Below are 14989 nucleotides of genomic sequence, written 5' to 3' on the forward strand. Positions count from 1 at the left end.
GCACCTTTAGATTTCTGCACACCTGCTCTCTTCAATACTTCTACAACCCCATTGCTACATTATCAGAGGACTTCACCATCTTTAGTGTATTTTTCTTCACAACACCTCTGGAAGGTAGGGCGATGCTGTTATCCCCATTTACAGGTGGGAAACAGAAGCACAGAGGGGCTAAATGACTCACCCAACATCACACGGGAAGTCTGTGACAGAACAAGGAATTGAATCCAGGTCTCCCAAGTCACAGGCTAATGCCCTAAGCACGGGACCATCTTTACTCTCCTCAGAGCAACTGTTCTGTCTTCCTCCATCTTCAGAGCAAAGTCTGGTAGCTAACAGGAAATAAAATCTTGAAAGGGAAAAAAGTTATTTTGTATTCTTTTAAAAAGGGCTGAGAGGACAATTTCAAAGGTATTTAGATGGCTGAAAATGCAGATAGGCACCTGGGAGCTTATCTGTATCTTTAGGTGCCTCACTGACCTTTAAAAATCATACCCGAGGGCCCAGAACCTCAAAGGTGTTTAGTCACATAACTCCCATTGTTTTCAGCTCCCATTGAAATCAGTGGGAGGTAGGTGTTTAAATACTCTTGAGGATCTGGGCCTAAGTGTTAGGGCAGGCGTGAGCAAGAGCTCAAGAATAGCAGCACAATTGTTTCTCCCCTCACTTATAGGCACTTTACACTGTTGTTACTCCACTTGCTTCAGTGGGGTTGTTGGTGATCTCACCATTGTGAGAGGTGAATCAGGCCCAGTGGTGTTCCGTGGTCCACAAGAAGAGATGAAGAACCCCAAAGCTGCCTCTTTGCTAAGAGCTGTGTTTTATTTCTATTTCTTTTGTCATGGATGATCCCTAAAGTAGTCAAGAAAAGGAGGGTGCCTTAGCTATCTTCCTAACCGGCTGGATGCTGAGTGCTGCCTGAGAGGTGCTGGCTGCCCTGAGCTCTCTTTGCCGTCGGGCTCCAACTGACTTGCACTTTTTGCACAGCCCATTAGCGGTGGAACGTACTTTTGCTGCTCTTGTGTTTTAAAAATCCACCCCAGCTATTCTCTGCAGGCCCTGAAACAGACTGTCTTGGGTTTGGCTTTCACCCAGTCTGTGTGAAGAAAAGGAGGACTTGTGGCACCTTAGAGACTAACAAGTTTATTTGAGCATAAGCTTTCGTGAGCTACAGCTCAATTCATCGGATGCAACACTTGTGTGGACACCTTTGCTAATTCAACCCGTGAGTGATGCACTCTCAAGTTAGTCTTTAAGCAAAAGGGGATAGGTATGCAATGGAGCTAGCTGCCTGGGTATTATTCAACCCCACTGGTATTGCAACAGTTCTCTTGATGCCCCAGCAAATTGCTAGGAGAACAAAAAGGAACCCATGTTTGTAGTTTGTCAGTTGGCCCCTGTCTCTCCTGAAAAAGCCAAGCTGAATTCTCTCTCAGCCGAATTTGTGTGCAACAGCTACATCCAGTGGCCCGGTAAACTAATCACAGGGGCGTGCCTCTCCTGTGGGGTAGCCTAGCAGGGAGTGATTGCAAGATGGCACTTGGAGAAGGGATTGCCCATTGGGGTTAGCATGTTTGTACAAGTAGCATGTTCACATAAGCAGCTTCTGTGAAAGAGGGAGGGGAGGGGGGTGAGCCCAGCCCCTTAATTCTCTCCCCTTGTGCTAGTCTGGATTAGTTGCCTTTACAAAATGGTCCAGGTCAGGCTGTGCTCTTGTTTTGCCCTCCTGTTTGTTCTCACAAAACTGCTTGTACCCATCATGCTTTGCAGATTGAAGCCCTCCTCATGGAGATGCAGAATCCAGACACTGGCATCAAAATGCACACTCAGAGGGTGATGATCACAAATATCCCACATGCTATGACAGGTAAGATGCCAATGGCACTACCCTGCTATTTTTCTGAGCCTCTGGAGAAGAGCCTGTTTCTTTGTACAAATGGTAATAAACCCCAAACTGGCTTCTCTTACTATTATTCTATTTACAAGCATGTATATGGCTCCCATCACCATGTATCAGTGGCATAGCTAGGCTAGGAAAAGTGGGTGAGCCCTGCTTTTGGGTGGACTGGCAATGACGGGGGGGCCACCTCCACCTACAGGGATTATGGTTTTGTGGGGCCTGGGCCAGGACAACTGGGGGTCCCTCCCACCCCTTCTGACTGCAGTCCCTGTGTGCCCCTGCCATGGAAATGGGGTCAGGGCATGGGGGCTTGCCTTGCTCTGCCCGCCTACTGGGCGCTCCCGCAAGGGAGCGGGGTCCAGGCACTGGGGCTTGCCCCAATCCGCCTGCCAGTCTGGCACTCCCGCCGGGGAGCACAGTCCGGGCACAATTTGGGAGGGGCCTGGATGGAAGTGAGTGGGCCAAGGCCCACCCGTGGCTACGCCCCTGCCGTGTATGCTGGTAGTTTCAGGCAAAAAAGAAAAAAAGTGGGCTTATGCCCTTCCCCCACCCTCCTTATTTTATGACTCTGTGATACACAGCTATTTATCATCTGGCATGAGGCCACTGTTTGTTAGGGATAAAAATCAAGACCCTTTCTCCATTTACCATCACTGGGGAGGAATATTGTTCCTTGGTTAAAGGCTGGATCTGTAGGTATAAAGAATGCTGAGAATTCTATTAAACAAGTACAGCGCAAATGAGCATTTAATATACAATTAACCCCCCTGAGTGGGGGGGATTAACTCTGGGTAGGCTGGGCAAAAACTCCATAGCCATGCTGGCTTAAAAGTGTATTACTAATAATTTCTAACTAATGTTCTAACCCTCTAGGATAGACAAGGCAGTGTGTGCCAGTTAGGAGCCTAAAATGGGCCATGTGCCTATGCAAATACCTGATTTCTGCATGCACATCAGACATTTTGCCCACTTATGAGAAGTGTCTTCAAATATAGGCCTGTTGTTTCACGCACCCATCTTTGGAAATCTGGGCTGAAATCCTGGCTCACTGTGTCAATGGCAAAATTCCTGTTGACTTAAATGGGCACAGGATTTCGCTCCAGCTCTTAAAGCAGAAGATAGGAAGGTCATTACTAGTTAAGAACAAATGATTGCCCATACAGCCTTAACAAGTCATACTGTGTCTGAACTGAAGAGCTGTTCCCCTCTCCACCTCTGTGACGTACCTACTTCGGAGAGATCTTCAATAGCTATGGCGTAAGGTAGTGTACTCTGCTCCTGTAGCATTCCCTAGTGTCAGGGTATAATGCTGCAAGGGGTCCTGGTCCCTGGCATCTCCTGCAGGCCGTCTGTCTCTTGCTGGGTCTTCCGTGGCTCAGCTCTCTGGTCAAGTCACTAAGTTCAGTCCCCTTCCAGGGTAACAAGAAGGTCCAACTGAAAGTTCACAAGAAATCCCAATACAAAAGAGCCTCCGTCCCATTCTTTGGGGTCAGTCATCAGCCTCACCTTGAGCTCACTATTGCTTCCAGTGGGCTTGCATGATCCTTCCTGAGGGACTGGTGGGGGAACCCAGGCCCACTGCCGACTCCAGGTTCTGGCCCAAGAACCCTGTATTGGGCAGGCAGGTCGACTTCTTCAGACTTGCTGCTGTTTCCCTGGGCTGCTTCCTTCCTCTGATCTCCCGCGTGTTGCTTTCCTGCAGCTTGTGCCTAACGCAGCCTTCCTTTGGTTCCCAGGCCTCTGGATTCTCCCCAGGTCCTTCTAGCTCCTCCTTTCTCTGCTGGAAGAACCATCCTTCCACCCCTCTCAGCTTCCACTGAAGTGCTTTTACTGACCCTAACTCAGGGCTCCCCTCTGACAGGAGCCTGACCTGCTCTCTGGGGGTTTCTCTCCACAGAAGAATCATGTCCCCTCTGCAGTCTCCCCGTGCCAAGTTCTCTCCAGTTCCTTGTGAGGGCCAGGTACCTAATGATCCTTACCTACTTCCACCCCCCCTGGGCAGGAGGCAATGAATCAGTCATAGGTGCACTCACTGGCTCTTAACTCCATGTCTAGCAGGCGATGAGAGTGTGCCCCATCACATCTGGATATACATTTCCAGAAATAATTAAATGGGCAGAGCGATACCAGACTGTAATATGGAACTTTAGAAATGAATAGCAATCAATTAATCTCCCCTTTGAGCATTTTCTGGTAATAATCATTTTTCTTGAATTCGCTGGAGAGGAGCAAAATATTCAACCCACTTCTATGCCTCTAAATTACAGCTTTTCCTCATTTGAATAGGTTGAAGAAGAAACAGACAGGTAGCTGTGTTTTGATGTGCCAAGTTTGTCATTGCCATCAGCTGCTAACACACTCTCCTTTTGTGTGTGCGAGCTCCTTTCACATGGTGCTGGAAATACACTATCAACACCTTTACTTCCCTCTCCTAGAAACCATCAAAAGAATATTACACTATAAATACCTGCTGTTTCACACACCTTGTACCAAATTCTGCTCTCGTTTTGCCCCTTCTGCAGCCCTGGGGAACCCAGGAGTGCAGAAGATCCTACTGTTCCTCTCGGCCAAATCGTCCTCTCCAGTGATGTCCTGGGGCTGCACAGGGGTCACTGAGAGGAGGATTTGGTCCTGAAGAACTGTAGGGGAATATTGCTTTCTCCATTTTCTGGATGGGGAAACTGAGGTAGAATAATAGAATCAAAGAATATTAAGAGGCCATCTAGTCCAACCCCCTGCTCAAAGTAGGACCAACACCAACTAAATCATCCCAGCCAGGGCTTTGTCAAGCTGGGCCTTAAAAATCTCTAAGGATGGAGATTCCACCACCTCCCTAGGTAAGCCATTCCAGTGTTTTACCACCCTCCTAGTGAAATAGTGTTTCCTAATATCCAACCTAGACCTCCCCCACTGCAACTTGAGACCATTGCTTCTTGTTCTATCATCTGCCACCACTGAGAAGAGCTGAGCTTCATCCTCTTTGGAACCCCCCTTCAGGTAGTTGAAGGCTGCTGTCAAATCCCTCCTCACTCTAGGTAGATATGTTAAGTAACTTGCTAGACGGCATGATGGGAATTGGTGTCAGGGCAGGGAGTAGCTGGCAGAACTTGGGAAGTTCTGACCATCAATCTTATTCTCAGACCATGCCTTCTATCCTTCTACACACTATGGGGCAGACCCTTTGTTTGCTTAAACAGGTGTAGCACAAAGTCAGTGAAGTGATATATAGCAGCAGAGGCTCCGGCCCTACATCTTCCAATAGCGCTATTACGATGTTTTAAGACAGCACTGTGGAGCTGGGAAGTTCTTGTTATACTGGAGATAACCAAGCGGCCCCATTACATTTGTGAAAATATGATGAAAGCAAATACGAATTGCGATAATGATGCATTATAAAGTACAACCGTGATTAAAAAATAATCAATGGTTAAATGATGGGAAGGGAAAACACCTCTGGGTGGCCATAGCCTGGTGGTTGCTGTCTGCTTTTACTCCGGTTCTGTAATTCCTGCACTAAGTGCCCTCTTCCATAAGGTCATAAATCCTGCCAGCTGAGGAAATCTGACTTCTGGTCTCCTGCACTCTAATCACTGTTGTTTCCTGGGCTGTGATATTCGTAGTGCTGCCTGGATTGCATATCCATTGGCCGAATACTGAGTGTTTCCAAACAGATCAACGTGTAGGTAGTGCGGGGGCCTAGAGTGTGTGGTATAAATGGGCACAACTCCACTGAAGGCAATGCAGAGAACTTGGCTCTTTGTGTTCAGGAAACTACGTAGGTGCATGCCAAATCCCTAAAAAGTTTCAGAATTTCTTTGCAGGGGGCAGATAGTTCCCATGTTTAATTTGCTTCTTTTAGGGAGAGCACTTACAGTCAGAGCTCTCTAGGTATGAGTGACAGAATAATCTTTTAATTTGATCTATTTAAGGAAGCAGTCAGTGGGATAAAAGCTCCAGGCTCCTAGTGCAAGGCTAAGTAATCAGTATAATGTCAGGAAAGGTCAGCACTTCAATCTGCAACTGTAGGTGACATTTGAAGGGAAAGGTTAGTAATTGATCAGGGACTGAATGCAATTTAGCCTGGCCTTGTTTAAATGGCGAGAGCGTCACAGTTTTGTTTGCTCCCCAGAAGATAATGAAAAGGCTCTAGTGGAGGCTGATGGCTGACGTTGTGTAAGCCAGATCACTGGGGTTTAAATGATTCCCAGACCTCATGTGGCCCCTCTGTGCAGAGGTGATTTCACCCCCCTGTGAGGTTTTAAAACCGAAATACCTAACACAGCCACCCTGACCCATCACATGCCCCTATAAGCACCTCCTCACCAACTTCCTTTTGGGCACATTTTCTTCTAGGGAGAAGGGATTCTTCTTGTAAATATTGGAGCCCTGAAGATCCCTCTCCCCCATTTCTTTCCTTAATGCCCCACACCTCTGAGGTCCCTGTTACAGCCACCAGCCTCCTGGCCCAGGATGACTGAGCTGGGTCCTGTTCAAGGTCCATCACTACCACTCCCTGACCATCATGATAAGAGAGCAGCGGTGCTGATGTTGTCATCCAATGCTGTGAGAGGGTAGTTCCGTTTCCATGACCCATTCCATACTTGGCTTTGCATAGGATTGGCCACTTCGTGTCAGTCCAGATGGCATTTTTTATGATGGAGATGTCTGGACAGAGGCCCACAAAACTCATGTCACATAGCCAGCAGATGGTAACAAGTCTTAGATTTGAACCTACAATGACCTAAAAATGAGGGGCTCTGTATTAGTCCTGGTTGATGGTTTTTAATCAAAATATATTGTTGACAAAATAGCTTTTTGACCAAAGTGAAAGTTTTAAAATTTAATTTTGGCTGAAATTTTTCAATTTTTTAAAATTTTGTCTAAAAAAAAATGGAAACTGAAAATATTTTGATAACCAAAATCTTACAGTTTTTAACATTTTCCTTTTTTGGTTCAGTTTTCAGGAAAAACTTCTGGCTTTTTGTTTTTAAAACCCAAACATTTAAATTAAAAAAATGATTTAAAGACACTTAAAACGATTTTTAGTTTTTAAAAAACATTTTAAGTGAAAATGTTCTGTTTCTGAAAATAAAAAATTCTCATGGAAAATTTTGCAAAACAGATTTTTGTTTCCCAAAACTTCCTGTAGAAAGACATTTTTTAACCAGCTCTACTTTGTTTCCCATTACCAATTCCCCAAGACTTCTAGCTCCTCTGCCTACTGAATGTATTTCTATTCAAACGATAAATCCCCTTTCAAGCTGGATTCATGAATGCTTTTTATATCACTGAGTTATACATTTTCAGCCTTTGAAACCTGAATTGTTTCTTTATGCTTCAATTTAATTTGAGAGTAAGGATTCTAATTGAGTTGTGTGATTCCTGATGAGCATTCCCTTCCTTTTCATGCTGGCAATAAAACGTTCCCTATGAGTTCACCTTTACAAAGAACACATCCACTTCACATTTCCAGTTATGTTGAGTTTTGATGTGGAGTCTCACTAGCAACACTGAAAATTGTTCGTCTTTATAAAAGATTTTGTTTGGTTATTGCAGAAAGATATTCATTAAAAACTAGCAGAGATATGAATTTTAAAATGCAGGTGTTTGTAGATATCTAAAGGCACAATAGCAGCAGCTAAAAGATGTTTAAAAATACCCTGTGCAGGGACTGGCTGGGTGTCTCACATAATGGGCAATTACTATTATTTGTTGTTTGTATTGCCATAGCGCCTAGGAGCTCTAGTCATGGACAGGACCCCCATTGTGTTAGGTGCTGTACAAACACAGAACAAAAGAGACAGCCCCTGTCCCAGAGAGCTTGCAATCTAAGTAGTGATAATACTTTTCCCTTCCATTGTGCTTCTATCTCAGGATCTCAAAGCACTTTGCAGACATTAGGCTGAACTTCATCCTCCCTCTAAGGAAAGGACTATGCGTCAAGTCCCACTTGAGCCCAGACATGGCCTGTGCATGTCAAAGCTGTCTAGGAGCAAGGCCTCCCAAACAGCAAGCCCCTTGCTAGTCTAGCAGTGAATTGAAATTCAGCTGAAAATGACCATCCGGGCAAGTCAACTCCATGACAGAAAATAAACAGTTCATTGCCCGCTTCAGCTGAAGGTGCAGTCGGATTGCTAGGCCCTGACCCAGGCATGGGAGTTTTGGGTTAGAACCAGGGAGCTCCTCTTCTGCCCCGAATTCAACCAACACCCACCCAGTGAAGAAGCAGGCAAGCCTTCTTATCTCGCCTGATGGGTCCTGATTGGCTGCTGCCTCTGTCTCTCCCGTCTAGCTGCTGGGGAGGGAATCACATCTTGTTGGTTCTGCTGGTACTAGAGCCTGAGTGGCATCTCTAGGCAGTGCTTGGAGGACTAAACTCACTGCCCCTCTTTCCCAAGTGACGTTCTTCCATTGGGCGGGTGTGTCACAGTGGCGATGCCTTCATCGGGGTAGAGGAGGCCTGGTACACCCTGTCATAATGCACCATTTAGGGTTTAAGTGGGACTTTACTGTGCTTGCCTTTCATTGGCCTTCTGCACTGGGGTGAATTTCACCGCTCCATGAATGAAGGAAACCGGTGCGTATCGGTCATGTACACATGGAGCAACTACGCCACAGGGAGATTAGGGGCCTCATGTTCCTCTCTGCATACATGAGCAGAAAAGGCTAGACCTACAGAAGGCTGTGGGTATTTTGCCTCTGTGGCATGCTCTCCCTTGGGTGAAATTCATTCCTATTCAGAGGCCCAGCGCAAGAGGCCTATGGATCGCTGAAGTCCCACTAAATCTCTACTTTGAGGGCTTAAATAGTGCATAGCCCTGGCGTCATCCCTTTTCAGAGGGGTGGCTCTTACCCCACTTGCAGCAGGGGTGGCAGAAGGTTCCTAACAGTGGGGGGGCCACCGGTGCCTGAACTGTGGTCCCAGCCCTTGTTCTGCCCCTTCCCCCTGAACCTCTGCCCCTTCATTTCCCCCGAGACCCTGTACCCACACAGCCTCTTCTCCCTAAGACCCCACTCCCTTCCCCCCGTCACTTGTCCTTTGGGACGATTAAAAGTGGGGGGCCATGGCCCTCTGGCCCTCCCCTCCCCGTTCTGGTGCCTCTGAGTTGCAGCAGCCCCTCTTTGGTGGCTTCATGAGTTTCCATCTCTGCGGGGCTGTAGGAGCGTAGAGCAGAGGAGATACAGTCACTGGGCTCCTCTGCACTAGTCTCCTCCACTGCCCCAAGCATGGCAAATTTACTTTCCAGTGGCGCTGTGCTCAGTCATTTCAGAGTGTGCTGTGCTTTCCAGTTAGCTGTGAGGTCCTTCCGAGTTAGTTGCGTGACACAGGAAATGCTGAGAAGCCAATGGGTGAGACCTGTCTGACAAGGGGGAAACATCAGATCAAGTACCATCATCCAGGGACAGTGTGATAACTGAGAAGGGCCTGCTGTAGTCTGGAGGATCCCTCTTTACCGCATGGGTTTGACTGTATGTTTACTGCCCGACCAAGAGCTGGACTGGCAATTAACCAGAAGCCTGTGGGTCACACCTGCTTTGAATAAATGGGAGTGCAGTGTAGTTGCCTTAATTTTTAATATGTGCGGGTTGCCTGGCTTAAAATAGGGCTTGGCATGCTGGGACCTATAGTCCTCACAGGCTCCATCTCCATACTGGACATAATGAGTGTACTGGTCCCCATTGCAGGACTCTGTGGGCTGTACACCACTTCTGATTTATAGTGTCTGGTATTTTCTTTGCCTTGTAGGTAGTGATATACTGCAGTGGATTATCCAGCATCTGAAAATCACTGAGGAAGGTAGGAGTGTAACCATCTAATGCTTTTATAGCTTTGAATCGTGAGACTATAATTAATTGTTAGATGCAACCTAAATTCTTTTCTCCTGGGTAGTGGGTTGCTTCTGAATTCTGCTGCAGTCTCTTTGTATCATCAATATATCTGACTTCTCTTTTTTTAGAGGCACTCAACTTGGGGAATCTAATTGTCAAGTATGGATACATCTACCCTCTGCAGGAGCCAAAAAACCTCACCCTCAAAACAGATAGCAGCCTCTACAGATTTCAGGCAAGTTATATCTTAGACACAGAACACAGGCTGGACATAATGTATTCTACATCTTGGCTTAGAATCGGAGGCTTCTGTGCTTCTGTTTAATTAAATTACTTTTCCTTGTAGCTTTGAAATGCCAGTGGTTCCTTCTGAATGTATTTTCCCTTGCAGCTTGTACACTAGCAAATAAAATCATTGGAACAATTTCAGGAGACAGTATAATGAGCAAATAGAATACACTGTAGTAACAGGATGTGATAAGAAATTGGGATCATGGTTCATGGCTGGAATTGCCTCCACATACAAGAAAAGATTAGGGCAGAGGTGGGCAAACTACAGCCCGTGGGCCATGTCTGGCCTGCAGGACCATCCTGCCTGACCCTTGAGCACTCGGCCGGGGAGACTAGCCCCCGGCCCCTCCCTTGCTGCTCCCCCTCCCCTGCAGCCTCAGCTTGCTGTGCCACCCGTGCTCTGGGCGGCGGGGCTGCGCTGCGGGCAGCGCAGCGGCATGGTTGGCTCCGGCCGGGCGGCAGGGCTGCCATTCCTGCTGCTCTGAGCGGCATGGTAAGGGGGCGGGGAGCGGAGGGGTTGAATAAGGGGCAGGGGATCCTGGGGTGCAGTCAGGGGACAGGGAGCAGGGGGCGGTTGGATGGGGTGGAGGTTCTGGGGGGGGCGGTCAGGGGATGGGGAACAGGGGGGGTTGGATAGGTGTGGGAGTCCTGGGGGGCCTGTCAGGGGGTGGGGGTGTGGATAGGGCTCGGGGCAGTCAGGGGACAGGGAGCGGGGAGGTTGGATGGGTGGAGGGTTTTGAGGGGGGCAGTCAGGGCAGGAAGTGAGAGGGGGCAGATAGGGGGTGGGGGCCAGGCTGTTTGAGGAAGCACAACCTTCCCTACCTGGCCTTCCATACAGTTTTGGAAACCCGATGTGGCCCTCGGGCCAAAAAGTTTGCCCACCCCGGATTAGGGCACTATCATATAGTTTTCAAATGAGGTTATTCCCTTCATGTTCCCCAATCCATGCTCCAACATCTTTACAATATCAAGGAGAACATTGGAATGATAAGCATGTACTTTGCTGTTCTGAAAGCTTGCATGGTTTTGAAAGTCTCACCTTGTTAACAATAACTGATTGTCAAAGCAGAGGAAGTGGATATGTAATTGACTCCATTAAACCTGATTTAATAACAACAACAAAAATAACCTTGTCTTATCCTCCTAACTGCTTATGCTGAGCTAAGAAGATGGATATTTTGTGGGTGTGTTGATTCAGCCCTTTAAATGGTAGAAGTATGGAAATGATAAGCTTCTTTTTGTAGCATATTTGCAAAGCAGGTGACTCCCTCCTTCTTCTGTTTACCCAAAAATACAACAATACAGTATGATACCAACAAAATGTAATGATTGTAAAGAGCCAGATGCAGCTGATGGTGGCTACATGAAAACTGAGGTCTTGTTTTTGGCTTCTTTCTGCAGACACCCTATTTCTGGCCCACCCAGCAGTGGGCAGCAGATGATACCGACTATGGTAAGTGTTAACATTATAGCTTTTCTGTGAAAGCTGAATGGAGCGTGAGGATGTACAGCACACTCCCATATAATCAGGTGGATGCTGATGATACTCTTGAGTGCTTTCTCCAGGTGCTGCTGTTCTGGCTATGTAGGGCTACTTACGAAGACTGGGCTGATCATCTTGGTTTATTATTATAGGGCTGCTCATGGGCTTTAGGGTACACACTACTTTGTTCATTGCAGGGTTACTCCTGACGTCTGGGTCACCAGCTTTTATTTACCTGATACTTTTGTACCTTCATAGAATATCAGGATTGGAAGGGACCTTAGGAGGTCATCTAGTCCAACCCCCTGCTCAAAGCAGGACCAATCCCCAATTTTTGCCCCAAATCCCTAAATGGCCCCCTCAAGGATTGAACTCACAACCCTGGGTTTAGCAGGCCAGTGCTCAAACCACTGAGCTATCCTATATATTTGTCCTGAAATCTGAAGGCCTCGCCTTCTGAAAATAACCCAGTTTGGTTTTAAACATTAAAAGAATATATTTTTAAAAGCTTTAGAACAAAAACAAAAAAAATTGCCCCCAAATTGGGAAAAAAAACGTTCCTAACCTTTTAAGAGTTTGATCCAGTGCCCACTGAAGACAAATTGAAACCCTTCCATTGACTCCAATGTACTTTGGCCCAGGCTTTCAGGAAGGCACAATTTGTTGGCCTATAACTGCATAATCAACCACATCAAGCTCAAGAGTGAGGGAGGATAGCCATTCTTGCACTTCTGAATCGACGCATGGAGGATCCTTGACAGAATGCAGCCACTAAGGACGTCTTCCTTGAGTGGGCTTCTGTGAGATTGGAACTTGTGTCTGGGAAAGATGTCACAATGGACAATGGTCCACTCCTTTGTCATGGGGTCAGCGTGCCAATTATAGGGATTAGCTTTATTGATCTGCCTAGTGACTGAACCTTTTTGCTTTTCTCCCAGCAATCTACCTAGCCAAGAAAAATATTAAGAGGAAAGGGATTCTGGAAGAGTATGAAAAGGTAGGAAGACGTTCTATTGTTTGTGCCTTTGCCAGCTCCGAGGCTGTTTTAGCTTGAGCCAGCTGCTCTTGAGATTGGAGGGTGGAAAGTGACAAAAAGCCTTCAATGCACTCCCCACTTTGTTTGCACCACGCCCCAGGGGCACCTCTGTTTTGTGAAATAGCTGCTGATGTACAAAAGTGTTTAAAGTAAATGATCATATTAGTAGGGCCGTTACCCTCTCCAGAATGCTGGAATGAAGTATTCAGAGTGAACGGAGTTCATAGTAATTCATTTCAGAACCACCCATTTTTTCTAGCTCAAATTGCCAGCCTATCCCTTGTTTAGTTCAGAGAGGAGGGCATGTTTTTTATCATGTTCTTCATGTTGAGAACCAAAAGCTCTGGACTGAATGATATTGTTGTCACAGTTTCAGAGCAATTGCACCTGTATTCACCCTCTTTGGTTCACCACTTTAGACTTCTGGCTCCCAGCTGTCTCCTCTCTTGGGCAGAGACCCACATCTCCCTCCCTCCTGACTGGGGATTTTAAGGCTGCATAGGTCCCTGCCTACACTGTGATATCCCCAGCAAGCCAGACTGTCTAAACGGCCTGTGCCTGCGTTTTGCTTCCTGTCCGAGGGGTATGACCCGGGTATTGCCTGCAGCTATAAGTCACCACCCAGCTCCTTCTGAGCAAGCACATTTAAGCATTACAGAGAAAACTTACTAAAATAATTTTTAAAAACCCTATACGCATGCTAGAAAGCTTACCAGAGATCACCCCCTGATTCTAGTCTTTGGCTCTGGTAGGTTTTAGTCCTTCCAAACGTACAGCTGTTTTCCCTGTGGTCACAAATTCATCCATCTTTGACCCAAAACGAGACCCCAAGTCTGCGCAGAACAGCCATTTTTTTTATTCAACTTGGACCTTTGATCTTGGCCTTCTGTAACAGGTAATCAGCAGACGATGGCCTTCTCTTCAGGGCACAGTTTCAGAAGGCTGGTTTTTGCATAACCAGAGCTGGGGAATTCACATTAACTTCTCCCTTGGGATTCCTCAGGAAATACACTTCACTCTAATTGTCCCAGAAGCCCATACTTGTCTGCTACATTTTCTGGATCGTCTTTTGAACTCCCAGGTCTCACATTTGTCACATCTGTCCTCTAGAGAGGTTACATACAATCCTGGCCTGCAATAATACATAAACTTAGTCTTCCAATCATATTGCAGGAAATTGCCAGGTCTGTCACAATTGTTCATAATTTTGTACTAACAGGTTTGTTTCTTTTAATTTCAGGAACATTACAACTTGTTAAATAAAAAAATAAACTACAAATGGGATTTTGTTGTTATGCAGGCCAAAGAGCAGTATAGGTGAGCTCTCTCCAGTTCTGTTACCTGTTTCTTTATTTGGTGGCATGAGGGACTATGGGGTGTTGACTTGATGTGCAATCAAATAATAGAGTTAAATTAAAAATATTAAATTACAATTTTACAGCAGCTTATTAACAGTCCCTTGGGAACGTGAAGGGGAAAACTGTTTCCATATGAACTGTATTCCTCCACACACGACCTGCTATTCGTTTGACACTTATCAAATGAGAAATTTTAGCCCAAGTTTTCAAGGGAGTGGGCAGTGGCCTACACAAATTCACACTCTCCTATTGCACCTGCATTTGCTCTTGTAAACAAGCATAACTAAATTTGCTTATACACAATGTGGAGTTGCAGTGTGGTTTACATATGCAAAGAAGCACATGTGTGGATGTGCATATACCCTCCTTGCGTGTACAAATACCTCTTTGCAATTGCTTCATTGCACATGCAAAAGTAGGTTTTTGCACTTACATCTGTTACAACTTCTGTTGAAAATGAGGGGCCTGATCCTGCCGCACAAAAGACCTCACTCAGGCAAAGCTTCCAGCAACTTCAGTACCAGTTTTGCTGGAGTAGGGATTTCCAAATCAGGCCCTTGACCCTTTGGAGTTGTAAAAGGTTCTCTTTGAATCACAATCTGAGTGGCCTGGCTGACAGCCAGCATGAGGTCTGTGGTGCCATCTTCTCTGTTGTGTGTGCTCAGCCCCTTTGAACTTTGAATCAGGCCACTTTTATTTAGGGGCTTAACCCTGGATTCCTGTCTCAACCTTTCGGCATCCAGGCCCTTGCATATAATATGTTGCCCTGGTACCCCAGCACCGCATTACAATTGCATCAGGCAAGTCAGAACAGAAAGTATCAGATTGCCTCATAGAAACATGCCATCAATTCCTGTTTGTTGCTGCAAATTAACACTGTTTGGAACAGATCTGGTTCACGCTAAGGGGATGTCGACACTGCAGTCCCAGCGTGTGATTGCAGCTGATGGAGACATACCCGAGCTTGCTTTAATCTTGCTAGTTAGTGTGCTGGAGCAGTCGAGCTCTGGGGCAGTGTTGACTTCAGTGCGGTCTAGTCACCCTGGTAATTACCCAGGTTCTGGGCGGGCTTGTAGAGCCCATGCTGAAACGCA

At 46.4% G+C, this 14989-nt stretch overlaps 1 protein-coding gene across 5 annotated transcripts in view; it reads left to right on the forward strand.

The window, feature by feature from the left end:
• The window catches only part of RGS9 (regulator of G protein signaling 9), a 72801-nt gene that overhangs the window by 14779 nt on the left and 43033 nt on the right, over positions 1–14989 (forward strand). For 4 of the 5 annotated variants that reach the window (XM_073310533.1, XM_073310534.1, XM_073310536.2 and 1 more), the window contains 6 exons: positions 1768–1864; positions 9645–9695; positions 9856–9962; positions 11420–11471; positions 12440–12498; positions 13778–13854. In XM_073310533.1, coding sequence (XP_073166634.1) covers positions 1768–1864; positions 9645–9695; positions 9856–9962; positions 11420–11471; positions 12440–12498; positions 13778–13854 — 443 coding nt within the window. Of the gene's footprint in view, positions 1–1053; positions 1223–1767; positions 1865–9644; positions 9696–9855; positions 9963–11419; positions 11472–12439; positions 12499–13777; positions 13855–14989 lie in introns of those variants that run through there. The other variant, XM_073310535.2, reaches the window with a different exon arrangement.

This window comes from Lepidochelys kempii, chromosome 14 (genome assembly GCF_965140285.1).
Source record: "Lepidochelys kempii isolate rLepKem1 chromosome 14, rLepKem1.hap1, whole genome shotgun sequence".
Classification (NCBI taxonomy): Eukaryota; Metazoa; Chordata; order Testudines; family Cheloniidae; genus Lepidochelys; species Lepidochelys kempii.